This window comes from Ailuropoda melanoleuca, chromosome 8 (genome assembly GCF_002007445.2).
Source record: "Ailuropoda melanoleuca isolate Jingjing chromosome 8, ASM200744v2, whole genome shotgun sequence".
NCBI classification, from domain to species: Eukaryota; Metazoa; Chordata; class Mammalia; order Carnivora; family Ursidae; genus Ailuropoda; species Ailuropoda melanoleuca.
In genome coordinates, this window is record NC_048225.1 from 43,489,790 (window position 1) to 43,513,480 (window position 23,691).

Consider the following 23,691-nt stretch of genomic DNA (forward strand, 5'->3'; position numbering starts at 1 on the left):
TTCTAAGAGGGAAGTTTATAGCAATACAGGCCTACCTCAAGAAGCAAGAAAAATCTCAAAAAATAACCTAACCTTACACCTAAAGGAGCTAGAAAAAAAAGGACAAACAAAACCCAGCCCCAGCAGAAGGAAGAAAATAATAAAGATCAGTGCAGAAATAAATGATATGAAAACTAGAAAAGCAGTAGAACAGATCACTGAAACCAGGAGCTGATTCTCTGAAAAGATCAACACAATTGGTAAACCTCTAGCCAGACTCATAACAGACAGAGGTAGAGACAGGACTCAGATAAACAAAATCAGAAATAAAAGAAGAGAAATAACAACCGATAATACAAGAATACAAAGGACTGTAAGAGACTATTATGAAAAACTATATGCCAACAAATTGGACAACCTAGAAGAAATGCAAACATTCCTAGAAACATGCAACATAACAAAACTGAAGCAGGAATAAATAGAAAAATAGACTGATTACCAGCAGTGAAATTGAATCAATAATCTAAAAACTCCCAACAAATAAAAGTCAGCTTCACGGGTGAATTCTACCAAACATTTAAAGAAGGGTTAATACCTATTCTTCTCAAACTTTTCCAAAAAAATAGAAGAGGAAGAAAAACTTCCAAATTCATTCTATAAGGCCACATTACCCTGATACCAAAACCAGATAAAGACACCACACACACACATAAGAGAACTATAGGCCAGTATTTCAGATGAACATAGATGCAAAGGTCCTCAAGAAAGTATTGGCAAATCTAATCCAACCACACATTAAAAGAATCATTCACCACAGTCAAGTGGGATTTATTCCTGGGATGCAAGGATGATTCAATATTTGCAAATCAATCAATGTGATACATCACATTGATAAGAAAAAAAGATAAAAAACCATATGGTTATTTCAATAGATGCAGAAAAAGCATTTGACAAAGTACAACAATCATTCATGATAAAAACCCTCAACAAAGTAAGCTTAGAGGGAATATACCTCAACATAATAAAGGCCAGATATGAAAAACCAACAGCTCACATCATACTCAGCGGGGAAAAATTTAGAGCTTTTCCCCTAAGGTCAGGAACAAGACAAGGATGTCCACTTTCACCACTTTTATTCAACACAGTCCTAGACCACAAGAAGAAATAAAAGGCAACCAAATTGGTAAGGAAGAAGTAAATCTTTCACTATTGTTAGATGACATGATACTATATGTAGAAAACCCTAAAGACTGCACCAAGAAACTACCAGAACTAATAAATGAATTCAACAAAATCACAGAATACAAAAACAATGTACAGAAATTTGTAGCATTTCTATACACTGCTAATGAAGCCGCAGAAAGAGAAATTAAGAAAACAATCCCATTTACAACTGCACCAAAAAGAATAAAATACCTAAGAATAAACTTACCCAGAGAGGTGAAAGACCTGTACTCTGAACACTATAAAACATTGATGAAAGAAATTGAAGACAACAGAAAGAAATGGAAAGACATTCCATGCTCATGAATTGGAAGAACAAATACTGTTAAAATGTCTATATTACCCAAAGCAATCTACAGATTTAATGCAATCCCTATCAAAATGCCAACAGCGTTTGTTATAGAACTAGAAAAAACAATCCTAAAATTTGTGTGGAGCCACAAAAGACCTCGAATAGCCAAAGCAATCTTGAAAAAAACAAAACAGAACTGAAGTTACACAACTCCAGACTTCAAGTTATATTACAAAGCTGTAGTAATCAAAACAGTATGGTACTGGCAAAAAATAGACATGTCAATAAAACAGAATAAAAAGATCAGAAATAAACCCACAATTATATAGTCAATCTTCGATTATTAGTTATATTATAGTTAATCTTCGATTATTAGTTATATTACAAAGCTGCAGTGATCAAAACAGTATGGTACTAGCACAAGAATAGACACATAGATCAGTGAAACAGAATAGAGAGCCCAGAAATAAACCCATAATATATGGTCAATTAATCATTGACATAGCAGGAAAGAATATCCAATGGGAAAAAGACAGTCTTGTCAACAAATAGTGTTGGGAACACTGGACAACAACATGCAAAAGAATGAAACTGGATTACTTTCTTAAACCATACATTAAAAAAAACTCAAAATGGATTAAGGACCTAAATGTGAGACCTGAAACCATAAAAATCCTAGAAGAGAACACACGCAGTAATTTCTCTGACATCAGCCAAAGCAACTTCTTTCTAGATGTTTCCTGAGGCAAGGGAAAAAAAAGCAAAAAAAGTATTGGGGCTACATCAAAATAAAAGTTTTCTGCACAGCAAAAGAAACAACCAACAAAACTAAAAGATAACCTATAGGAGAATGGGAGAAGATATCTGCAAATGACACATCTGATAAAGGGTTAGTATCCAAAATATATGAAGAACTTACACAACTTAACACCAAAAATAACAATAATAGTAATAATAATAATAATCCAAGTAAAAAACAGGCAGAAGACATGAAATAACGTTTCTCCAGTTATCCATACAAATAGCCAACAGACACATGAAAAGATGTTCAACATCACTCATCTTCAGGGAAATGCAAATCAAAACCACAATGAAATAACACCTTATACCTGTCAGAATCATTAAGATTACAAACTCAAGCAACAAGTGGTGGCGAGCAAGGAGAAAAAGGAACCTTAGTGCACTGCTGGTGGGAACGCAAACTGGCGCAGCCACTGTGGAAGACAGTACAGAGGTTCCTCAAAAAATTTAAAATAGAACTACCCTATGATCCAGTAATCACACTACTGAGTATTTACCCAAAGAATATGAAAACACTAATTCAAAAGGATATATGCACCTCTATATTTATTGCAGTGTTTTTTACAATAGCCATATTACAGAAGCAGCCTAAAGTGTCCGTGAACAGATGAATGGATAAAGAAGATGTGGTATATATACACAATGAAATATTATTCAGCCACAAAAAAAGAAAGAAATCTTGCCATTTGCAACAACATGGATGGAGCTAGAGAGTAAAATGCTAAGTGAAATAAGTCAGAGAAAGACAAATACCATGTGATTTCACTCATGTGGAATTTAAGAAACAAAGCAAATGAACAAAGGGGGAAAAAGAGACAAACCAAAAAACAGGCTCTTAACTGTAGAGAACAAACTGATGGTTATGGGAGGGAAGGTGGGTGGGGGGATGGGTGAAACAGGTGATGGGGATTAAGAGTACAATTATCTTGATGAGCACTGGGTAATGTATAGAATTGTTGAATCACTGTATTGTACATCTGAAACTAATATAACGCTGCATGTTAACTACACTAGAATTAAAAAATAAATTTAAAAGGTAAAAAGTAAAAGATAAAATACTCAAAAAAACCTGAATTTAATATGAAAGAGTCGTAGTGCACTGGACAAAGGTATTTATTTTTAATTCTTGCCTTATTTTTACCTCAGAGTAGTGTTGCTTAAAGGTCAAGTGTGTGTGTGTGTGTGTGTGTGTGTGTGTGCGTGTGTAAGAAAGACAGAAAGAACGTGCATCCCATTGCTTTGTTGTCTGACCTTTTCAGCATTTTAGCTCCAGGCCAGTCTTGGAGCAACACTGGGAGTCTTGTGAGGATTATATATAGCAAAATGTCACCAGCAACCAAAGACATTCTGTCCCCCTCCCAATCCAAATACTTGAAATTCACACCCTGGAAAAAAAATCACAGTAAATTTTGGCTCGTCAAGAATAGCATTATATTTGTGCACAGGAGGTTTTCTTTTTCAGTTTTATTCACTGTATAAGGAGAAGGGGGCTGGACGGTGGTTCGGGACAGGAGATGCAGCAAGCCCCCCTCCTGACCCCAAATAACAGTTTGTCTGACGGTGAATAAGAATTGTGGCCAAGATGACATGTGTGTTTAGCACTTTATGATTTAAAAATCACCCCATGGGGCGCCTGGGTGGCACAGCGGTTAAGCGTCTGCCTTCGGCTCAGGGCGTGATCCCGGCGTTATGGGATCGAGCCCCACATCGGGCTCCTCTGCTGGGAGCCTGCTTCTTCCTCTCCCACTCCCCCTGCTTGTGTTCCCCCTCTCCCTGGCTGTCTCTATCTCTGATGAATAAATAAATAAAATCTTAAAAAAAAAATAAAATAAATAAAAAATAAAAAAATAAAAATCGCCCCAGCTTTTCATGCTCACAAAAGCCCACTGCAGTTGGCCAGGCAGACATAACTGTGCCCACTGACAGATGGAAAACTGAGGTAGAATTGAGGAGTGGTCAGACCACTCCAAGCCAGGTCAGGTTCACAAACTTGCTGACCCTTGCTCAGCACGGGTAGTACTATGACCGTGGAAGTCACAGTCTCTCCATCTCTGCCCCTGTCATATGACCCCACCTCCAGGTCCTCCCACCAACAACGTCAACTCGCTAAGGTTCTGGAGGACCTTGAGAGGAGCAAATATTTACCTGCCACTGGATTTCTATTGTGCAGGGTAAGCGAGGCACAAAATTATGAGGTTGAAAAAGAAATTTCTGGGCTAATTCAGTACTACTCACTCCTCATAGCCACAAGCCTCATTGGAAAGATGCCCCTGATAGCACAGGGAGCCCACCAGGTGTGTGCCCCACCCCCACATTTTCTAGCAGGGGCATAAATCTTTTTTTCCACAGCTGGTCCCACGCTGGTCCTAAGCCTCTGGTCCACACCAGGTTGGGAGTGGCAGACCCCTTCTCCCCAACACTGCTGGCTGATCCATCAGGGCACTTTTTCCTCAATGAACGTGAACTCGGATACTGTTAGACACAAATGCACCCATGTATGTATGTCTATATATTAGGTAATTTTTAATAATTTGTTTCATACTTGTTTCCAATAAAAGTCACAATAGAACAAAACTATCACAATGAGAATCAAAAGCAAGAACGGAGTAAGGGGAAGGGTGTGCGCGGAAAGGCAGGGCTGAGGTTGCCTGCAGAACAGGGGCAGAAAATGGAGTGCTCAGCTTTCTCACAATGTCAACAAGAAAAATGGGTTACGAATACCGTCACTTTGTAGGAAACACAAACTTTTCCCTGACCCTGAAATCTAGGAGTCAATCGTAGCAGAGATTTTGAATCTGTGGTTCAGCTTAATGGGCATTGTCTTCACCCACCAAGGCAGTATTTCTCAGAGCTTCTAGACTGTCAGAATCCAAACAATCTGGGAGTGGTCATTGTTTCACAATGTATATGTATACCACAGTATCCCACTCTACATCTTAAATACATGATTTTTATTTGTCAATTCTACCACAATAAAGCTGGAGGGAAAAAAGGTGCATTCCTGAGCCCTGCCCCAATCTCACTGAGTGAGAATCTCTGGCAGATGAGCCTGGGGCTCTGTATTTTGAACAAGCTCACAAACTGATTCTCGTGTACCTACAAGCTGGCAAACACCCTTATCAAGGTGTTTAGGTGGGTGGGTAGATGACAGTGGCTTCATGTAGTGGCCTTTGCCAACCTTCCTTGCATCTGAGCAGGTCACAGCGCCTGAACCCAGAAGAGTCTCTAGTGGAGGAGCTCCAGGTCTCAGGACCCACCCAGAGAGATATTTGCAGGCTGCAGAGGCTCTCCAGGCCCCAGTGGTTGGGAAGTTGGGGTCTCTGCCTGCACTTGGGTGGGAGTGAGCTTGCTGCTGGGATTTCAGATGGCTGCAGGCCCCAAGAAGGGCAGGCCCCATCTCATGTCTTGCCATCACCCCCCAGGGTCTGCCATCCATAGCCCATGGTAGCCACCAGCCTACATTAGATACAGGGATATGGGCTCAGCGGACCACCAGGCCCAGTGTTCTTACTCTCTCCCTTCCCCATCCTCATCATAATGGGGTAAGCAGAGCCCAGGAGTCCAGGAGCCAGCCAAGTGGCAACAACCCCAGCGCATGAGCCGTGCCACCCCCAGTACCTCCTGTCCTGTGCCCCCTACTCCCCAGGGCAGGCTGGGATCTGCCAGGGACTGGCCACAGGGAGGCAATCATGAGTTCTTCCCTTTCCCTGACCACAGGTTTGGAATAAATTGCCTCATCCAGTTTGAAGATTTTGCCAATGCCAATGCCTTCCGCCTGCTCAACAAATACCGGAACAAGTACTGCATGTTCAACGATGACATCCAAGGTAAGGTTCGTCCCGCCCGACAAAGCCACTGGGGACCAAGGCCTTCCCACAGGCTGCCCTGGGTGCCAGAGTGGGGGCGCCTCCCGGCTCGTGTGCTGCCAGCAGCTGTGGAAGAAAGAGCATTCCTACTGGGGCCACTGCCCACTTGGCTAATTCTTAGCTCTCTGACTTTGGAAAAGTCCCCCAACTTTACTAGGCCTCAGTTTCCTCACCTATCAAGTGGACATGATTGCTACTTCAGAGGAAAGTAAGAATTATGTGATTTAATTTCTGAGAGAAATACTAATCTATGCTGCCATTTTCTAGCTAGTTGAACTTGGGCTAATCACATCTCTGAGCTGTAGTTGTATCATCTAGTAATCGGGGGTGATAAGAACTGCCTTGCGAGGTTACTATGAAAATTTAAAGAGCTAATATATAGAAAGTACTAGTACACAGGACTCATCACACCAGAGCATCAGTCACCATAAAAATGGCCATCCCCAGCCACAGTAAGTCACTCTTGGATTTCCCAAACACTAGGTAGCTCTGTCAGGGAATCAGGACAGTTCCTTCTCTCAACTTGGCTGGAATGCATGCTACTCAGAATGATAACTCTGAAAAACATTGACACCAGGGCCCCAGGGCATTCCAAAAGCCAATGGGAAGCATCTTCTAGTTCAGGGTCAACTGCCTTACCTGTTCAATGGCCCAGAAGTATCTGAAGACACTTGTATCCTGCTGTGGAAATGCCAGTATGTGAAACTGGAGCGGGGGGGAGGGGAGGGGAGGCCCTCACACATCATCTCTCCTGATCTAGGCCTTCTCAGTCAGAGCATTGGGAACCTGAGGACATATAGGTTATTATTTAACAAATGAAGTTTGGCAAGCAAAATCTTTTAAAAGCAAAGATGCATATCAGAATAAGAACAAGTTGGTGGGGGGCAGGTATTGGTCCTTGGGAGTAAAAGATTGGCCAACCCTTCATTTTTACAGATAAGACCCAAAAAGGTCACAACTTTTCATTAGATGAGTTAGGGTTACACCTGGGAGGACTTAAACCCAGGTAATAAGAGCTAAGGTGTAGAGCTGAATATTTATTGTACATCAGGCACTGTTCTAAGCACTTTACACTTTTAATCCTATGAGATTTTATCATCTCTGTCTTAGGAACGAAGCAACTGAGGCACAGAGAGAATAAGTAACTTACACAGAAAGTAAGTGTAGTGTTGAAATTTGGACTCTAAATTCTAAGTTCATAATCATGCACCATACTGTTCTGAGACCTTACACTATTACGAAACCAAAGGCCCCTTCCTTTCCTGTGGCCCACATTAAGGGCTAAAGAAATGTGATAGATGGTGTTTTTTGTATTGGTCATAAATTTCAAGAGGCAGGATAGCACAGTTAAGCATATTATTAGACAATTAAGATCAAAATATGACATCAGCACTTGAAGAGTAGGTAGCCAGAGAGGGGAGACCAGTAAGGGCAAGCTGACCCATGGCAACCCCTCGCCCAGGGGATTCTGTCCCCCCAGATGTATGGGCCTGGAACAGGCACTGGCCGCCAGCCCAGCCTCACCCAGAGAAGTGCGGTGCTCTGCACAGACAGGGCAGCGCGTTCACTCCCTGCCCGCCTGCTGGTCACCTCACTGTTCACCCAGTGGGCAGGGGGGTGACTGCGGCCCTCTAGGAAACACCTGCCGGCTAGCCCCTGACCCACTGCCCCGTCATGGCCCTCACTCATGAGTCAGCGGCAGGACAGTCATCCCCTGGGCCCACGGGGCTGCCAAGGCCAGAAGGTGGAAGTGGAAAACAAGTCCACAGGGGCCACACACCTGGTGCAGACTCCAGATGTGCGCACACACGCAGTCATGTGTGTATGTCCTCATAACAATGGGCACAGGGACACCCGGGCCCTGCCATCCCTCTGCTTCCACCATCCCCCACCGCTGCCAGGGAGCACCTCCAGGATGAAACTAGGGCTGTCAACTCCCTCTTCCTGAGCAAGTTCACGCTCACCCACAGGAAGTGTAAGGCTTTGGGGATCTGCCGATCTGTGCCCCTCGTGTCCCCACTAAGCTCTCTGTCCTCCGACCCATCCTTACTTTTACTCCTCTGATCTCCTTCCCTGTCTGTCCTCTCTGCCCATCAAAGTTCTGCTCCTCAGTCCTTCCCCATCATCTGCTCCTGAATAACTCCTGCTTAGCCTTCACGACTCAGCTTCGGGCTCTCCTGTCCCAGGAAGGCCTCACATCGGCCTTTGCTCCCCCAGTCTGATTTGGGTGCCCCCTGTTAGTTCTCTTACCACACTGTACCCCAAGTGCCCACACTGAATCGTCTGTCTCCCCAAGAGATGATCAGCTTCCAGAGGCAGAGACTGTGTCCACTGTTCTCACTCCCCAGTTCCCAGCACGGTGCCGGGCACATTATAGCTGCTTCATAAGTACCTGCAGAATGGATGAGTGACATCTGCACACAAACCGACCTCCTCATAAGCACACCCACCAATGCCTGTGGGTGTGTCCACCTGGGACACATGCCCCTGCAGCCTCTCTTGTCCGGGTCATCGTGCACGCTCAGACGGATATCTTCATGTGTGCACCCTCATGCATACACACACGTAGCATTTTTTAATTAAATCAATTCATTGGTTTTTGTTTCCAGTTTATAGCCAGTTTCAGCAGAGTCTATTTTGCTCCCAGGCAAGGCCAGATGGAATAGTTTTCTGGGCCCCACAGCAAACAGCAGAGGAATTTCCCATTCTTTTCTCAGAAAGTAAAGACAAAAGTCATGAATCTAAAATGTGTAACAAGAGCTAGCAAATAGTACCAGAATATCAGGGTCCCTATAATATCAAGTCTTTGATCAGGACAGTTTAACCGTTAGGTACAACCATGTAAGTTACAACAGTAAAGACATGGGCATGGAGGCAGNGGGCCTGGGGGGCAGCCCCCCCCCCCCCGACCCGTCCTCCAAGAAAAGACTCGTCCCAACTGCTGGCAGGGCTGTCAGCTGTGTCAGGCAGAGAGTCTCAGCTACAGAGAGCCGCCTAGCCCACGGCCCTGCCCTGCCAGGCATGCCCTCACCCAGTGATGAGGAAACGTGGAAACCCAACCATTTTGGCCCAGTGTAGGACAGCACAAAGGGGACATTTTAACTCCAGAGCTCCCCACAGGGTTGGCTGAGGCTTTGAAGACTCCATCACAGCCCAACTTCTCCTCTGCCCCATCCTGCTTCTCCCTACCCCCCCTTCCATAGGTGCTGATCCCAAGGGCATTTCTTGATAACATCCAGAACACTCCACATGTCTCAGAATCTGCTTCCCAGGGAGCCCAAGCTGTGCAGAGTAAGAACATTTTGCATGCACACAGGACTTTAGATGAGCAAAGTGTTTTTCATCCACACTAGCTCACAACTTCCTCGAAATAGCCCCTCCCCTTCAGGGAGGACAGACATTGCTGTCCCATGTCACTGGTAAAGAAACTGAAGTTCAAGGATTACCTTTTGCTCCAGGTCACATAACCAGCCAGGCACAAGGTGGGACTAGAACCTAGTTATTTCTGACTTGGAGTTCTCCATCCGTCTCCTGACATCAGGCTGCCTATTCCCCCATGTGGTGCAGCGAGTCTTCTTGCTAAGGACTAAATTCCAGATCCCACATAAGTGGGGGTGTCACTGGTCTCCAGCAGCCTGCTGCTACCATCTTCCCCATCCCTTCCTCCAACTCCCCCAGTTTACAGACCAAAGAGGAGGCCCAGACAGGGGAAGGGGCTTGTCCCCATCACCAGCTGGTTACTGATGGGACCAGAAGCCTCTGATTTGTGTTCTCAGTGCTAAGTGGGTAATTAGGAGATGGGTGAGGAATTCCAGGACTTGTGGGACAACATGGAAGATTAAGCTCATGCTAGAATTGGTTTCTTTTACCTCCAAAGTAAAGAAAAATGAAACATAAAACAATATATCCATGCTCAAAATAGAAAAGGAACATCCACATGCAGAATTGAAGAGGGTTGAGAGAGAGAGCAAGAAGTGGGGGGAGGAAAAGAGGGAGGCATTGACAGTGGCAGGCACCAGAAACAAGTCACATGTAGTTGCTGGGGAGAGGCCCAGGCCACCCCAGAAGGACTCATTGTCAGAATCTGCCGGGAACCCCACACATGGTAGGGACTGGAACCAGGCTGCCCACATAAAAATGAGACTGGGGCCATGCTAACTGCTCTGAATACCAGCCTGGCCTCCCATCCTTGGTGGAACAAGGAAGATATGACCAAAGGCTTCAGGATCCCACCAGACTGCGCTCCGTGAGGGCAGGGGCATGCTGGGAGCTGAGCATTCAAACTGTCTCCCGGCCAGTCCTGCTGTTGTCCCACACACCTGGGATTCAGCGACCCCACATGACGATCTGCATGGTGGGGCCTCTGGAGCCCCAGGGCTGGAAGGGCCAGGTGCTCCCCGGGGTGCCAGCGCTCTCCTCTGCCCCCACCCCACCTGACTCACAGAAAGCCTCAGCTGCCCCAGATGGGTTCTGTGAGCTGGGCTGCTCACGCCCTGACATGGCCGGCAGTCTCTGCGGACACTGTGGGAAAGGCAGGGGCTCAGATGACTTGTTTCAGCCGGGACCAGAGAAGCATCCCCACTCTTAGGGGAGGAGAAAGAGACATGGAAGGCGAATAGCCACAGCAATGGTCATGCTGGAGGACAGGCCAGCTGCGTCCTTCCCCAGGAGCCAGATGCAGGATGCTGCTGGCCTAGTGACCTTGGCCCTCTGGCCCCCAATGCATGCTGCTCACACCGTGTGGCCAGGGTCATAAAGTTTAGCTGGCTTGTCTATTCCAGAGCATCTTCCTACCCCACCAGCCTGCCCTGGACCGCATTGCTCCCGAGTCCTAACACATCCCCGGGGCCAGAGGGCCTGTCAGGGTGCTGCATGGTACATCAGGCCATCATCGCCCTCTCACATTTTCAAGTTTTCCTTTGTGAGTCAGAGGGCTTAACAGTCAGACCTTGGATTGAGACAAGCCTCAGTCTGAATCTCAATTTTTCTGCTTTGTGCTTCGGCCAAGAGGCTTAAATTCTCACAGCCTTTTCTTTATCTGAAAAATGGACATAATAGTATTAACAACCAGGAATGAGAATCAGCCAGTATCGACAGAATGACCAGGATGCTTTTTAAAAGCCAGCATCTATTCTGGTTGGCTTGATTCACCGTGAAGTGTTTCCATCATGACCCCTGTTTGTGGCAGCAGGTTGTTAGGAAGGCAGTAGTGATGTGTAGGCAGGGACAGGCATGTAACAGTGCTCAGTTCTAGTATGAATACCTCTGGTGCGTAGTATGACACAGGTATGAGAGGGAGGGAAGAAGGGTTGATACCCAAACACGAAGAGGCTCTGCTGGAGGTGAGGAGAGATCAGTGTGAGCACAGGTGTGGGCAAACCTGAGAAGGGAGGCAGAACCTTTATCCACGTTCCACATACACCCTATTCTTCCAGCCCATTGACTTCCTCTCACTGTTCTATGAATTTTCTGCCAACTCAGTGATTTTGAATGTGCTGGCCCTGCCTAGAATTCTCTTCTGCTCTTGGCTAACTTCTGTGTATCTTTTTTTTAAATATTTTTTATTATATTATGTTAGTCACCATACAGTACATCCCTGCTTTTTGATGTAAAGTTCAATGATTCATTAGTTGCATATAACACCCAGTGCACCATGCAATACGTGCCCTCTTTACTACCCATCACCAGCCTATCCCATTCCCCCATCCCCCTCCCCTCTGAAGCCCGCAGTTTGTTTCTCAGAGTCCATAGACTTCTGTGTATCCTTAAAAGCTCAAGCCTCACCTCCTCCAGGGTACCACACCCAGAGCCAAGCTTGTCTCACAGGGGTCTAGCTGACCCACCCTTCCCCAGAGCCCAAGAGTCACCCACTTTGCAGAATGCCTCCAAGTTTCCCAGAGCTCAGATATCCTGATACCAAAGGGGCAGATGAGGAGGAATGGCCAAGCTCTGAAGACTCTGTCCAGCTGGTTTTTCCTGTTTACAAGGCACCAGGAGCTATTTCCTTCTGGCTCTGAGGGGTCTGCTGCCCCCTCCGCCACACCATCACCACACACATGGAGCAGCAGTTCCTGGCCTTTCCAATCTCTCTCCCTCGCAGTGAAGCCTCCCCTGGCCTTCTCCACCTTCTCTCTCCACAGCCTTTTTTTAACCCCCATGAAGTCCTGTGTTCTATGGCTGTTCTTCACTTACAGGGCTGTCTCTAGCCCTGAGGTTCCCATGGGTCTCTTGCATCTGATCCTGGCTCCTCTGTGACCTCCCATTACCCTGTTGCATCAGGTAAAACCCCAGAGAAGCCAAGAAGATAGTAATTATTCCCTCTGGTTCCTCCCAAATTGTGTCAGAATAGGGCTAGCCCATCTTCTGCACGGGCCAGGAGTTCAGGGGTTCCAGAAAATTCTCCTCATGACACAGAAATAGGGCTGAAGTTGTCTAGAAAGCCTTTGCTTGGTATCCAATTAAGGGAGCTTGAATTTTCTGAACATATGTGCTGTTAACTACCTACAAACAGATGGTTTTATTCATCCTTCTATATCCAAGGCCTAGTGCCATGAAGCCCCAGAACAGGCTCCCAGGACACAAATGAATGAATGAATGTATGTATGAATGGTATGAACAAATGAATGCCGGTGGCCAGCTGCTGTAGGAAGGTGGAAGCAGGCCTTGCCTTGCAGGGGAGGATGCCCAGCCCCCGAATGGCCCCAGGCTTCCGAATCCACCTAGAGCAGACCCTGACCACGCCTGACTTTCTGCCTTAGTCCCATCTGGGATGGCACCCTTGCCTCACCTGAGAAATGGCTGGTTCTTCCCCTTGTCTCCAGCCATCTGTTGTTCAGCATGGACGTTCCTTTAACTTTGTCAAATGTGACTGTTAGAAACTAGCTTTTCAGCTTGTCCTTTTGTGCTATTTCCTGAATGTACAACCTCTAATACTTCATTTGCAGGAAATGTAATTATGGAAAGCTCCCTCTGAAAAGGAAAACTTGTTTTTCTTTCACTGTGAATGGGAAACAACCAGTCACACTTTGGGCTGCCCGTGGCATTTATGGGCACAAGCCAGGTTCAACAACATCCCTGCACCCCTGGGCCCCTCCAGGTGCTTACCCCCAGAAACCTAAACAGCTTCCTCCCTCTCCACTCTTAAATCCCTAACACATTACCCAAGAGCTGCCCAAAATGAAAGTTAATGATGGCGATAACTTTATTTGCCAAACTTTATAAGATGGGGCTCAAGAACTGCTGTTTTTCCTCTTGAGCTCTGGTCTGTAATTAGGGTAACTTGCCACTTCACAGGATGGCCCCAGAGGAAGATCCCAGAAAGGAGAGCAGGAGTGTGGGGCTCCAGGAGCCAAGTGCGGAGAGTTTCCCAAAGGGAAAATGAGCAGCAGTATCCAATGCAGCTGAGAGGTCAAGGGAAGCAGCAGCTGAGGACTCATTGCTGAATTTGGCAAGGTGGTGGTACAGGTGACCTTGTCAAGAGGTGGGGACAGTGGCTTGATTGGACTGGGTTTCAGGGAGACTGAGGAAAAAGGAAATAGGGGCAACAAGTATATTCAGCTCTTTACAAATAAAAGGGTGGGACTATACAGAGTCAACAGAAAGCCTTTTAAAGATGGGAGCTTAAACTAATGAAGCATCAAACTTTACATCGGAATCTGGGGATGTACTGTATGGTGATTAACATAATATAATAAAATAAAATTAAAAAAAAAAAGATGGGAGCTTGATGACATATTTGTATACTGATGGCAGTGATTCCACTGAGGAGAAACAGATGATGCAAAAAAAAAAAGAGAGAGAAAATTACAAAACAAATTCCGTGAGTAGGCAAAACGGACAGGATCTGGCATGTGCCTGGAGGTGGCTTTAGCTAGGAGCTGGGTCAGCTGATCCCTGGAAACAGGAGGAAAGGCAAAGTACATGGACGTGGAGGCAGAAGGTCTCTACCCTTGGTGGTAGGAGGATTCAGAAGTTCTCTCCTGATACTGTTTTCTTTGAACCTCACTTTCCACTTCTGCGAAGGGAAAAAAACGGAGGCTCATAATACCTGCTTGGTAGGGTTGTTGTAGAGATTAAATGAGCAAGTGCAGCTGAGCACACACAGCCCAGAGTCAGGTCACGGTGGGAGTGATCAATAAATGGCAGTTGCCCTTGTATCCTTTCATGGAAATGTTCCATTCTTTCCTATCAGATTCCCCATTGTTTTGTGTTCTCCACCCCTTCCAGAGTCATTGACATCTACTGCCTAAGTTCTCTTCCTTTTACCTGCACCACCACCACCCCCTAGTTCTCCCCCAAGGAAAGCCCATCATGCCCCTCCTGCTGCCTTCAAGTCCAGAGTCAGGAGAGGCTGGCCAAGCTTCAGAGACCACAACGGGGTGGAAGTAGCACCCCCGGTTTCCCTGCTTTGCTTCCAACTGGTTGACTGGCAGGGTCCTGTTTCCTCCTGTGTGCAGGTGTTGTAGGTCATGCTCTTCAGTCCCCTTTCAGCACTGAATTTCTGCAGGTAAACTCAGTTATAAAGCTTTCAGGTTCTAACCACAATAGACTTGGTGTCCAAGAAGGAAAGGACCCATCAAGCCTGTGATGTCTTTGGGAGTCTCTCTGATGGAATATCTTTGGCGCCATCTGGTGGCAAATGTCTCACATATCTCCTTTCAGGAGACAGAAGATGGTGTGAAATACAATCAGATGAGCAGAAAACCCCCCTCTATCCAATGGAAGGAAACTAGTACTTCACCTAGACAAGCCACCTAGTTCGGTGCATCTCAGGCTTAAATGGGCATATAAATCATCTGCAGATCTTCTGAAATACAGATTCTGACTCAGTAGAACTAAAATGGAAGTGGCTATGGAGAGCCAGAGAATAGGATGGGTGGAGTTGTTTGCCGAAAGGCAGCCACAGGGAGTAGCTGATACAATAAGTGGACTATGAGAAAACCATAGACAAGCATATTTAGGAATCTGGAGGAGGGTCATACCATGCAATTCTCACTACCCGTGTAAGCGATTTTAAATTGCTTTCTGATGCTTTCTTGGGGGTCAGCTTGGTGTTCCTTTTGAATGCAGTACAGTACTGGGCCTGACCATGATATAGCCCCACTTTGTGCAGGTTAGATAAAAAGTAGATCTGGGAAAAGAACGGGAGGTTAAGGACAGCTGGCTGGGGAAAACGGAGTGTCTGGCAGAGGAGATCGGGTGCGCTGAGTCCTAAGGAATAAATAATGAACTGCAGAAGGTCCTATAGAAGGTAAACATCATGGGCAAAGCACAGAAGTGTAAAAAGACATGACCTGTTAGGGAATGACTGATAACGCACCTGGTACAAAGAGTACATGGGGAGGCATGACGCAAAGGTAGGTTGATGCTGACAATATACTTTTCTATACATGAACAAAAAGCATATCATGAACAACTTCTTAATAGAAGTTGTCATCACACTTGTAATCAGTTAATACTGATTATACTTTCTTTACAAAGTTTCAGTTAATTCTTTACAAAGCAGGAATAAACCTATTTTGTTACCAAGGGTATCCTTGGTACCTCAGAGTCTGGTACATAATTGATGCTTAATAAATAAACGAAGGCAATGAATTCCACACAACGACCTCTGACTACTGATTGTGTTAGTTATTGGTGCCCAGGCCTTGGCGAATAGGGAGTTCCCTGAGGGCAGGGCCTATGTTTGACTCACCTTCTGTAGTGCCTAGCACGGTGCCTGGCTCCTGGTAGGGCCTCAGTACATGAACAGTGAGCTCCTCGGGGACCCTCAGAAGGGTGTTAGGAAAGCCCCCAGTAGTCCTCAGCTCAGGCTGTGGGACCCTGTGACACTTCAGCAGTTCCTCCACACCATTCCTATGTGAAGAGTGGAGAGCCTGTACCCTACCTTCTGTGCTCCCACCTCTGGTCCCGCCTTCTGATGTCCACAACAATGAACGTGCACTTATTAAGCTCCAGGTGTTTGCTGTGCCCTTGTCTTGGCCCAACACATGGCCTCTAACCTAGACACAAATCCGGCCCATATTCTGGGAGAAGGCTCTTCCCCAGAGCTACAAAATACAAATGCCTTAGATAACTGGAAAAAGAATACAGAAAATTCACTCATATTCCAGCACTTCTACCTTTAGTGTTTTGTTGTTCCAGATTCCGTGTGTGTGTTTCATTACAAATAGAATCATGATATGTAGACCTTTTAAGGTTCTCTTCCTTCCAGCTAACTCAGTGAAGCATAGTCTAATGGTTAAGAGCACAAGGCCTAGAGCCTGATTCCCTGGGATTCCCTGATTCCCTCCAAATCTTCACCCTGTTATATGATATTGGACAACTCAGCAAACTACTCTGTACTTCATTTTCCCAGGCTGTAAAATGAGGATGATAATAGTTAGGATTAAACAAACAACATCTTTACAGTTAGACATATAAAATACTTAGAACAATATCTGATATTAGTTACAAAGTTAATAGCATTTTCTATGTTGCTACATCATCTTCATAATGACCATTTTTAATGGATGCAATATATTCTGAGTGTCCACGCTAGTTAATTTACTTAACTGTTACTCCTTTGTTAGATGTTTAAGTTATTTCCAGTCATTCTGTATTATAAATAACACGGTCATAAATATCCTAGGACATGCGTTGTGGATTTTTCCATACATAGCTTCCCAGAAGTAGAAGTACGAGGTTAGAGGGCACAAACATTTTATGCCTTTGGTCTATATTGGGAAATAGTCTTCCAAAAAAGGTCACAGCATTTTAAAGTACAATTTATGCTGGAACTTTTTACTCTTCACTACTCCCTCACCAGCCTTGGATAACATCAATTTTTTTGATTTGTGCAACTTTAACAGCCACTTTAACTGTAAGTTCCTTTTCTTTGACTATCATGGAAGCTAACATTGCCCATGTGATTACATTATCATGAACTCTCTATCAGTAAGGGTCTACACCAGTTGCTTTAACAGAGAAGACTTAGTACAGAGTATTGCTTATTATGTATTTTAAAAATGAAAAACTCAAAGGACCTGCTCCCAGCCCTGAGGCTAGGGAACAAAGGGAAGACCAGGTGGCAGCCAGCTAGTGTTGGTGTCCCTGAAGGCTGTGTTACCAGGCTAGTTCTGCAAGTGATGGACAAGCTGCAAACTGAATTGAACTGCTGCTTCTGGCATATTCTGTCACTGTAGAAGTAGAAAACCAAGGCTGTGGGGTTTCCAGATTTAGCTAGATGAAAATGCAGCATGCCTACTTAAATTTGAATTTCAGATAAATAATGAATAATTTTTTAGACTATTTATACTTTTATTGCATGGGATGTACACTAAAAAAAAAGTTATTTGTTGTTTATTGAAAATTCAAAGTTAAGTGTCCTACATTTTATCCGGCAATCTTTCAAGGCAGGGATATTCTGGAAAAGCGTTCCTTCCCCCTCAGCTGGCCCTTCTGTCACCCTTTGGTGCCCATTATTGGCAGAGCCCAGCATAGAGCCAGTTGGCAAAGCTGGGAAGTGGTTTGCAGACAAAGCTGGGTGAAGGGTGGGTTTGAAGGTGAGAAACAATTACCCAATAACTGGCACAGTCCATCCTTTCAACTATTCAGCATCCACATACACGGTTCTATACACTGATACTTCCAGACAACAACAAAAACACAACTCTAACAAAATACCTAATAAAATCCATATTTCCAACAAATGAAGACATTCTCACCTTCTCCCCAAAATGGGGAGGGGCAAAGCCTCTATAGTCATTTTATTCATCTCTGGAAAACAGTCACACTACCCGTCTCTGGGGAGGATTAACCACTCTTGCAACTCAACCACAGTCACATTTGAAAATTCTGTCACCTGAACACTAAACTGTAGAATCAACCTCCAATAATACTTATATAAAATAATAAGAGGAAGGAGAAGGGAGAATAAATTAGCTAATATATACCATTACATTAATCACATAATCATCAAGGAAGAAACTATGCATAGCTGCTATATTCCTTGTTTCTGTGACCAGTCATGAGGCCATACTTGATGCTTATACATTTCTTCCTCAACATCCTATTCCATGTTTTCTTGTCCTCAGACAGGATCTCGGTTGGCCAGGGTTCTTTAGTGGGATGACCTAAACCTTTATTTCTGAAGGATGTGAATCCTCAGCAGTCCTGTGTCTCTTCTGTTGCAGTAGCATTCCCTAATATCTCCTATGGAGCATGCAAGTACTAAGACTTACCCCAGAAGATCCCCTGGCCTCAGATCTAGTCCCTCCTGACCTCAGTTGCCCCTCAGTTATCAGGATGAATAACCTGATAACGGCCAGTAAAGTAACCCTGTCTTTCTTTGTCCACTGGTTTCATGGCAAAAAGAGAACCAAATGGCCAGGTGGCAGTGTCTCAACTCTCAATCTGGTAGAACCATGTCATGAACTCTTAGAGAAGCATTTGTCTCTTGGGAAGAGACAGGAAGCAAAATTTCTGCTTGTGAGTTATTAGGTGAAATGGTGAAAGGAACCACTTCCACTTCAACCCCTTGATTTCCAGACTGAAGTATTCTGGCTATGGGAGAAAGAGCACAATGTATCATTTGCTAAATCAAATCCTATATAGCAGCCTGTAAGACAGAACTTCATCGGATTCATAGGGTGTTACCTCAACTGAGTCTTAAGTAAGTCTTCAGTAGCCCATTCTCCTGATTAGGCCAGCTGCTCCTGGGTGGCAGAGTGCATATGAAAACCACTGATTTCCATGGCATAAGCCTATTGCTTCACTTGTATTAATGTGAAATGAATTCCTTGATTAGAGCCTTATTGTCTGGAATATATCAGGATGATAACAGGGCATCCACAGATTATGGCAATGGCAGACTATTAGATACAGGGGAAGAAAATCTATATCCAGAATATTTGTTTATTGCAGGGAGGATAAATCTCTTTCCTGTCTATAATGGGAAGAGTCCAATGTCCTCATCCTGCTGCCAGGTAGATGGTCCTCCCAGGGAATGGTGCCATGCCAGAAGCTCCACATTAGTCTCTGCCATTGACAGGTTAGTCATTCTGCAGTAGCTGTAGTCGGTCAGCTTTGGTGAGGCAAAGTCCGTGCATAGCTTCCATCCTTGCCAGCACGGCTACTTTATACATAAACTCAGTGCGTACACCCCAGGTGGCTGAGAAGGACGCTGACTAACATACACAGGACATGCCATTTTGTCCACCTGTTTGAGGGAAACTGTTTCATTACACCCTTTGGTGAACTTTCCTATGTGACACAAATACGTTCACACTTTGTACCTATCCCAAGAGGTCCATCTACACATCCCTTCCCCAGACTTCTTCGTCACCAATCCTACTATTTATTTTATTCTAAGTCCCTGACCATCAGCCAAACCATTAGCAACTGCCCATGAATCAATGTAGACCTAGCCATCTCTTGGACCAAAATGGACAACCAAATTTACAATGTGAACCCCTGTCCATTAGGAATATTTTTCTCACTATCACCCTTTAGGGCTCTTTTTACGGGGGCTGTGTAGCTGCAACCATAAACTTCTCACTGATGTGAGTATATCATTAAGAATAATCTGTAAACCAAGCCCAAGCTTCTTTCTCCTTGGTTATAAGGAATCCCTAGTGAGGCCCTAGGTGTGCATTGAAGGAGAAGAAATCATGCAACAGAAGAAGGGGTCAAGCGAGTCTGAGCCACCTGCTCATGCACTTACTTGTACTTTCTAGACGGGCTCAAGCCATCGATGATGGTACGCTACGGGGCACACCTACCTTATGACTTGCTGGATAAGATAGGCAGCTCAGCTCCCACAGTCACTTAATATCTCATGGCTAGTTTGTGGTCTCATTTTTAATTTGTTTTTTATCCATTCATCCCTTAAGCAAATTATTCCATGAGGCTTACCCTTCTTTTCAGCTTCTATTATATTTGTCCTTGTCATTTCATTTATGAACGATAATGGTAGCAGCACCTGACTATCTGATCCTCTCTCCCAGGGTCCAATCACAATCCAGGAGCTGTTTATCAAAAGAACAGTTCTCTACAAACAGGGCATATACACTCCAGAGCCTGCATGCTTACAGCCTGGAGTTCTGTAAGGGCTAAGGAAAGTTGCTTGTTCTGCCACACATTCCAGGGCTGGGGAACTCTGCCAAGCGTCTTGTCTTCTCTTAGGGGTGGGGAACCAGTGGCGAAAGACTGATCTCAGTGCACTCTGTTGCAGGCACGGCCTCTGTCGCTGTGGCAGGGATCCTGGCTGCTCTGCGAATCACCAAGAACAAGCTCTCCAATCACGTGTTTGTTTTCCAAGGTGCAGGTGAGGTATGTGCCATCAGAAGAACAAGGATGCGTAGAGAAGCATGAAGGAAGGGAGGTATTGAGGGGTTCGCAGAAGAGGAAGCAGCACAGGTATATTGTGATAACTGCGGCTGTCTGGGCACCCACATTTGGGTGTCTCAAGGACTCCTGGGCCTCCTAGGAGTAGAGGGAAAGGGTCAGAGAAGAGAGGATCTTGGTAAAGCTTCTAATAAATGCTGAGCAGCTGTTTGCCTTGTATCTGAACATCTACCATATGGTACCTCCCAGGCAGCCATGGGCATCGCCCACCTCCTTGTCATGGCCCTAGAGAAAGAAGGAGTACCCAAGGCAGAGGCCACAAAGAAGATCTGGATGGTGGACTCCAAGGGGCTCATTGTCAAGGTACTGTCAGTCTGGAGACGGAGAAGTTTTCGGACACCTACAGCTATTGGAATTGGACTGTAAGAGGTCTCCAAGGGGCAAAATCCTCAGACAAAATACAGAGCAACAGGGGGGTAATGTTCTAACATCCAAAGCAGAAGATAAATCCCAAAGTAGCCTTAACTGCTCTGTCCAAAAGCTTTGAATACGGGGCACCTGGGTGGCTCAGTCATTAAGCGTCTGCCTTCGGCTTAGGTCATGATCTCTGGGTCCTGGGATCGAGCTCTGCATCAGGCTCCTTGCTTGGCGGGAAGCCTGCTTCTCCTTCTCCCACTCCCCCTGCTTGTGTTCCCTCTCTCATTCTCTCTCTCTCTCTCTCTCTCTGTCAAATAAATAAATAAATAAATCTTAAAAAAAAAAAAAACCTTTGAATACGTGGGCAAGTGTGTGTATGCATGCCCCTTCCAGCCTTCTCTCCCACCACTTCCTGCCTTGCACTAACCTCCAGCTGCAGTAAATCATAGTTTTCCAAAAGTCCAAAAGTAACATGCCCTCTTTCATCCACATCCTTGCATTTTGTGTTCTTTTGCCTGAAATGCCCTTCTCTTTTGCCACACACGCACTCTCAACCCTCAGCCCCATCTGTTTCCTCCTTGTCTTCTGTTTCCTCCTCCAAGATGCTTTCTCTGAGCATCTGGGTCTCGGTCCATTTCCTACATTTATGCTCATGTAGCCATCCCTCTCCATACATTGTACTTGCCACACTGTAAGGCAGTTGTCCTTTTAATTGTTTCTCTCTCCACTAGGCTTTATAGTCTTCATATTAATGCCTGGCATGTAATGAGGCGTAATTATATTTAAGGTATGAGTCAAAGAATGAACGAGAAACAGTCCAGCTTCTGACTGGACGATAGTGAGGGGCACATTTGGATGGCCTCCTCCCTTAGGACTTCTGAGAGCTCCATGTTTTAATGCCCAAAATTCCACTAACACAGAATGTCAGTGACAGACTTTTTTAAAAGATGACAGTGATAGGAATGGGGGGAAGTACATGGGGCTCTTGACCAAGAATAGAAGAGACCCTCAGCAGACACTGACCTTCCGTTGTCTCATACGGAGCCAGATCACCACTAGAAGGAGTTCCTCCTCCCACCACAGGTCATTCCAGAGCAGAATGCAGACACAGGTAACAGCTGCCAGAGGCCGCCACGCTTCCCTCTTGCCACCTTTCAACATTATTTTGCTCATTCCATTAAGCTTACCCCTACTCGAGTCTCTCTCAGAGCTGATGTCTTTAGTCTGATTCCCATGAGGCCAGCTGACCCAAAGGAGGCATCAGAACACCTACCCCATTTACCAGCCAATCACCCCCGCCCCCGGACTCCTGTTTGAAGAAATGGAAGGAACCCTGAGCTTGTTGGGGAGAGCCAGACATTGCAAGCCTGTCCTGGGGCTTAGCTTATTATTATTCACAGGGAGCTCAATGGCTCTTGTAAAATACATTCAAATTAGCTTCCTAACCCCGGGTGGCTTAGGCCCCCATCCCTAGACTGGCCTGAGTGCCAGACACCATGGGGCCAACAGTCTTGGTCAGACTAAAACATTTTATGAGAGCCTTTCTGTCCTGGCCCAGGAACCCATGACCCTAAGAGTGCAAAGAAAGGCTTTATGGATTCTCCATGTGTGGTTTGGGTTAAAGAAGACTCCCACACACACCCCACACTGTGACACAAACACACATTAAAATCCTTAGGTTCCACCTTAGGTTTTATCAGGAGATCTGATCAAGAGGATGAGTGCCGAGGCTTCTGAAGGCTCAGACCGAAGCACAGGGCTCTCCGGGGAATGCTCTCGGGATCTCCAGATGCAGCCATGTCCAGCCACGCAGTTCCCACTGCCAAGCATGTTTTCCTTTCCCTGCAGGGAAGGAGCCACCTGAACCATGAGAAGGAGATGTTTGCCCAGGACCATCCTGAAGTGAACAGCCTGGAGGAGGTGGTGAGGCTGGTGAAGCCCACGGCCATCATAGGTAGGAGCAGGCAGGAGGCCCACTGTCCAGCCCAGCTAACCCTCTTGATTTGCAGGTGGAAACTAAGGCTCAGCCAGCAGGCATAAGTAATTGATGGCAACACCATTCTCTCCCTGATCCCATGTCCACCTCAGTGCCACAATCTTTCACTGAGTGACTACTGTATAAAAACCATAGAACTAAGGCACCAAGTTGGGGGTTAGGGGTGCAGTATGCACTGCAGTGGCAAAGCACAGGGCTGGTCTCTCTGAAAGGAAGTGAGCACTGCTCTCCCGAAGAGGGGAGCCTGACATAACTCCCTGCCCTGGGAGAGCCACGCACTCTAAAGTACAATGCCCAGGAATGCTTTCACAGGTACATCTTAACCAGGCAGGGACCTGAAGGGACCAGTGTTCCCTCAGGGATTAACAGGAGGTCTTAACCAGCTCAAGCAAGGAAACCCTTTTCTCTTCAGCTCCCTCCATCCATCCCTGTGGTGGATGCTATTGCCAAGACTCCGGAGTCTTTCATGTTGCACCAAGTACCACCCCCCAACCACCACCACCAAGAGAGGAATGGGGTGTTTATAAAGAGTAGGCATCCCTACTACCCCCCTTTTCCCTGTAGGTGTTGCTGCCATCGCAGGAGCCTTCACGGAGCAGATTCTGAGGGACATGGCCTCCTTCCACGAGCGCCCTATCATCTTTGCCCTGAGCAACCCCACCAGCAAGGCCGAGTGCACGGCTGAGAAGTGCTACCGGGTCACTGAGGTCAGCGGGGAGTCCTTCCTTCCCCAGGCTGAGAGGACATAGTAACAATAATTATGAGTAACCCTATGAGGGTGAAGAAAAATC

General features: G+C 45.7%; 1 protein-coding gene across 3 annotated transcripts in view; it reads left to right on the plus strand.

Moving 5' to 3' along the window:
- Positions 1-23,691, plus strand: part of ME3 (malic enzyme 3) — a 203,805-nt gene that overhangs the window by 174,224 nt on the left and 5,890 nt on the right. For all 3 annotated transcript variants that reach the window (XM_019805893.2, XM_019805894.2, XM_034666180.1), the window contains 5 exons: positions 6,014-6,123; positions 20,375-20,472; positions 20,737-20,850; positions 22,753-22,858; positions 23,465-23,607. In XM_019805893.2, coding sequence (XP_019661452.2) covers positions 6,014-6,123; positions 20,375-20,472; positions 20,737-20,850; positions 22,753-22,858; positions 23,465-23,607 — 571 coding nt within the window. The remainder of the gene's footprint in view (positions 1-6,013; positions 6,124-20,374; positions 20,473-20,736; positions 20,851-22,752; positions 22,859-23,464; positions 23,608-23,691) is intronic.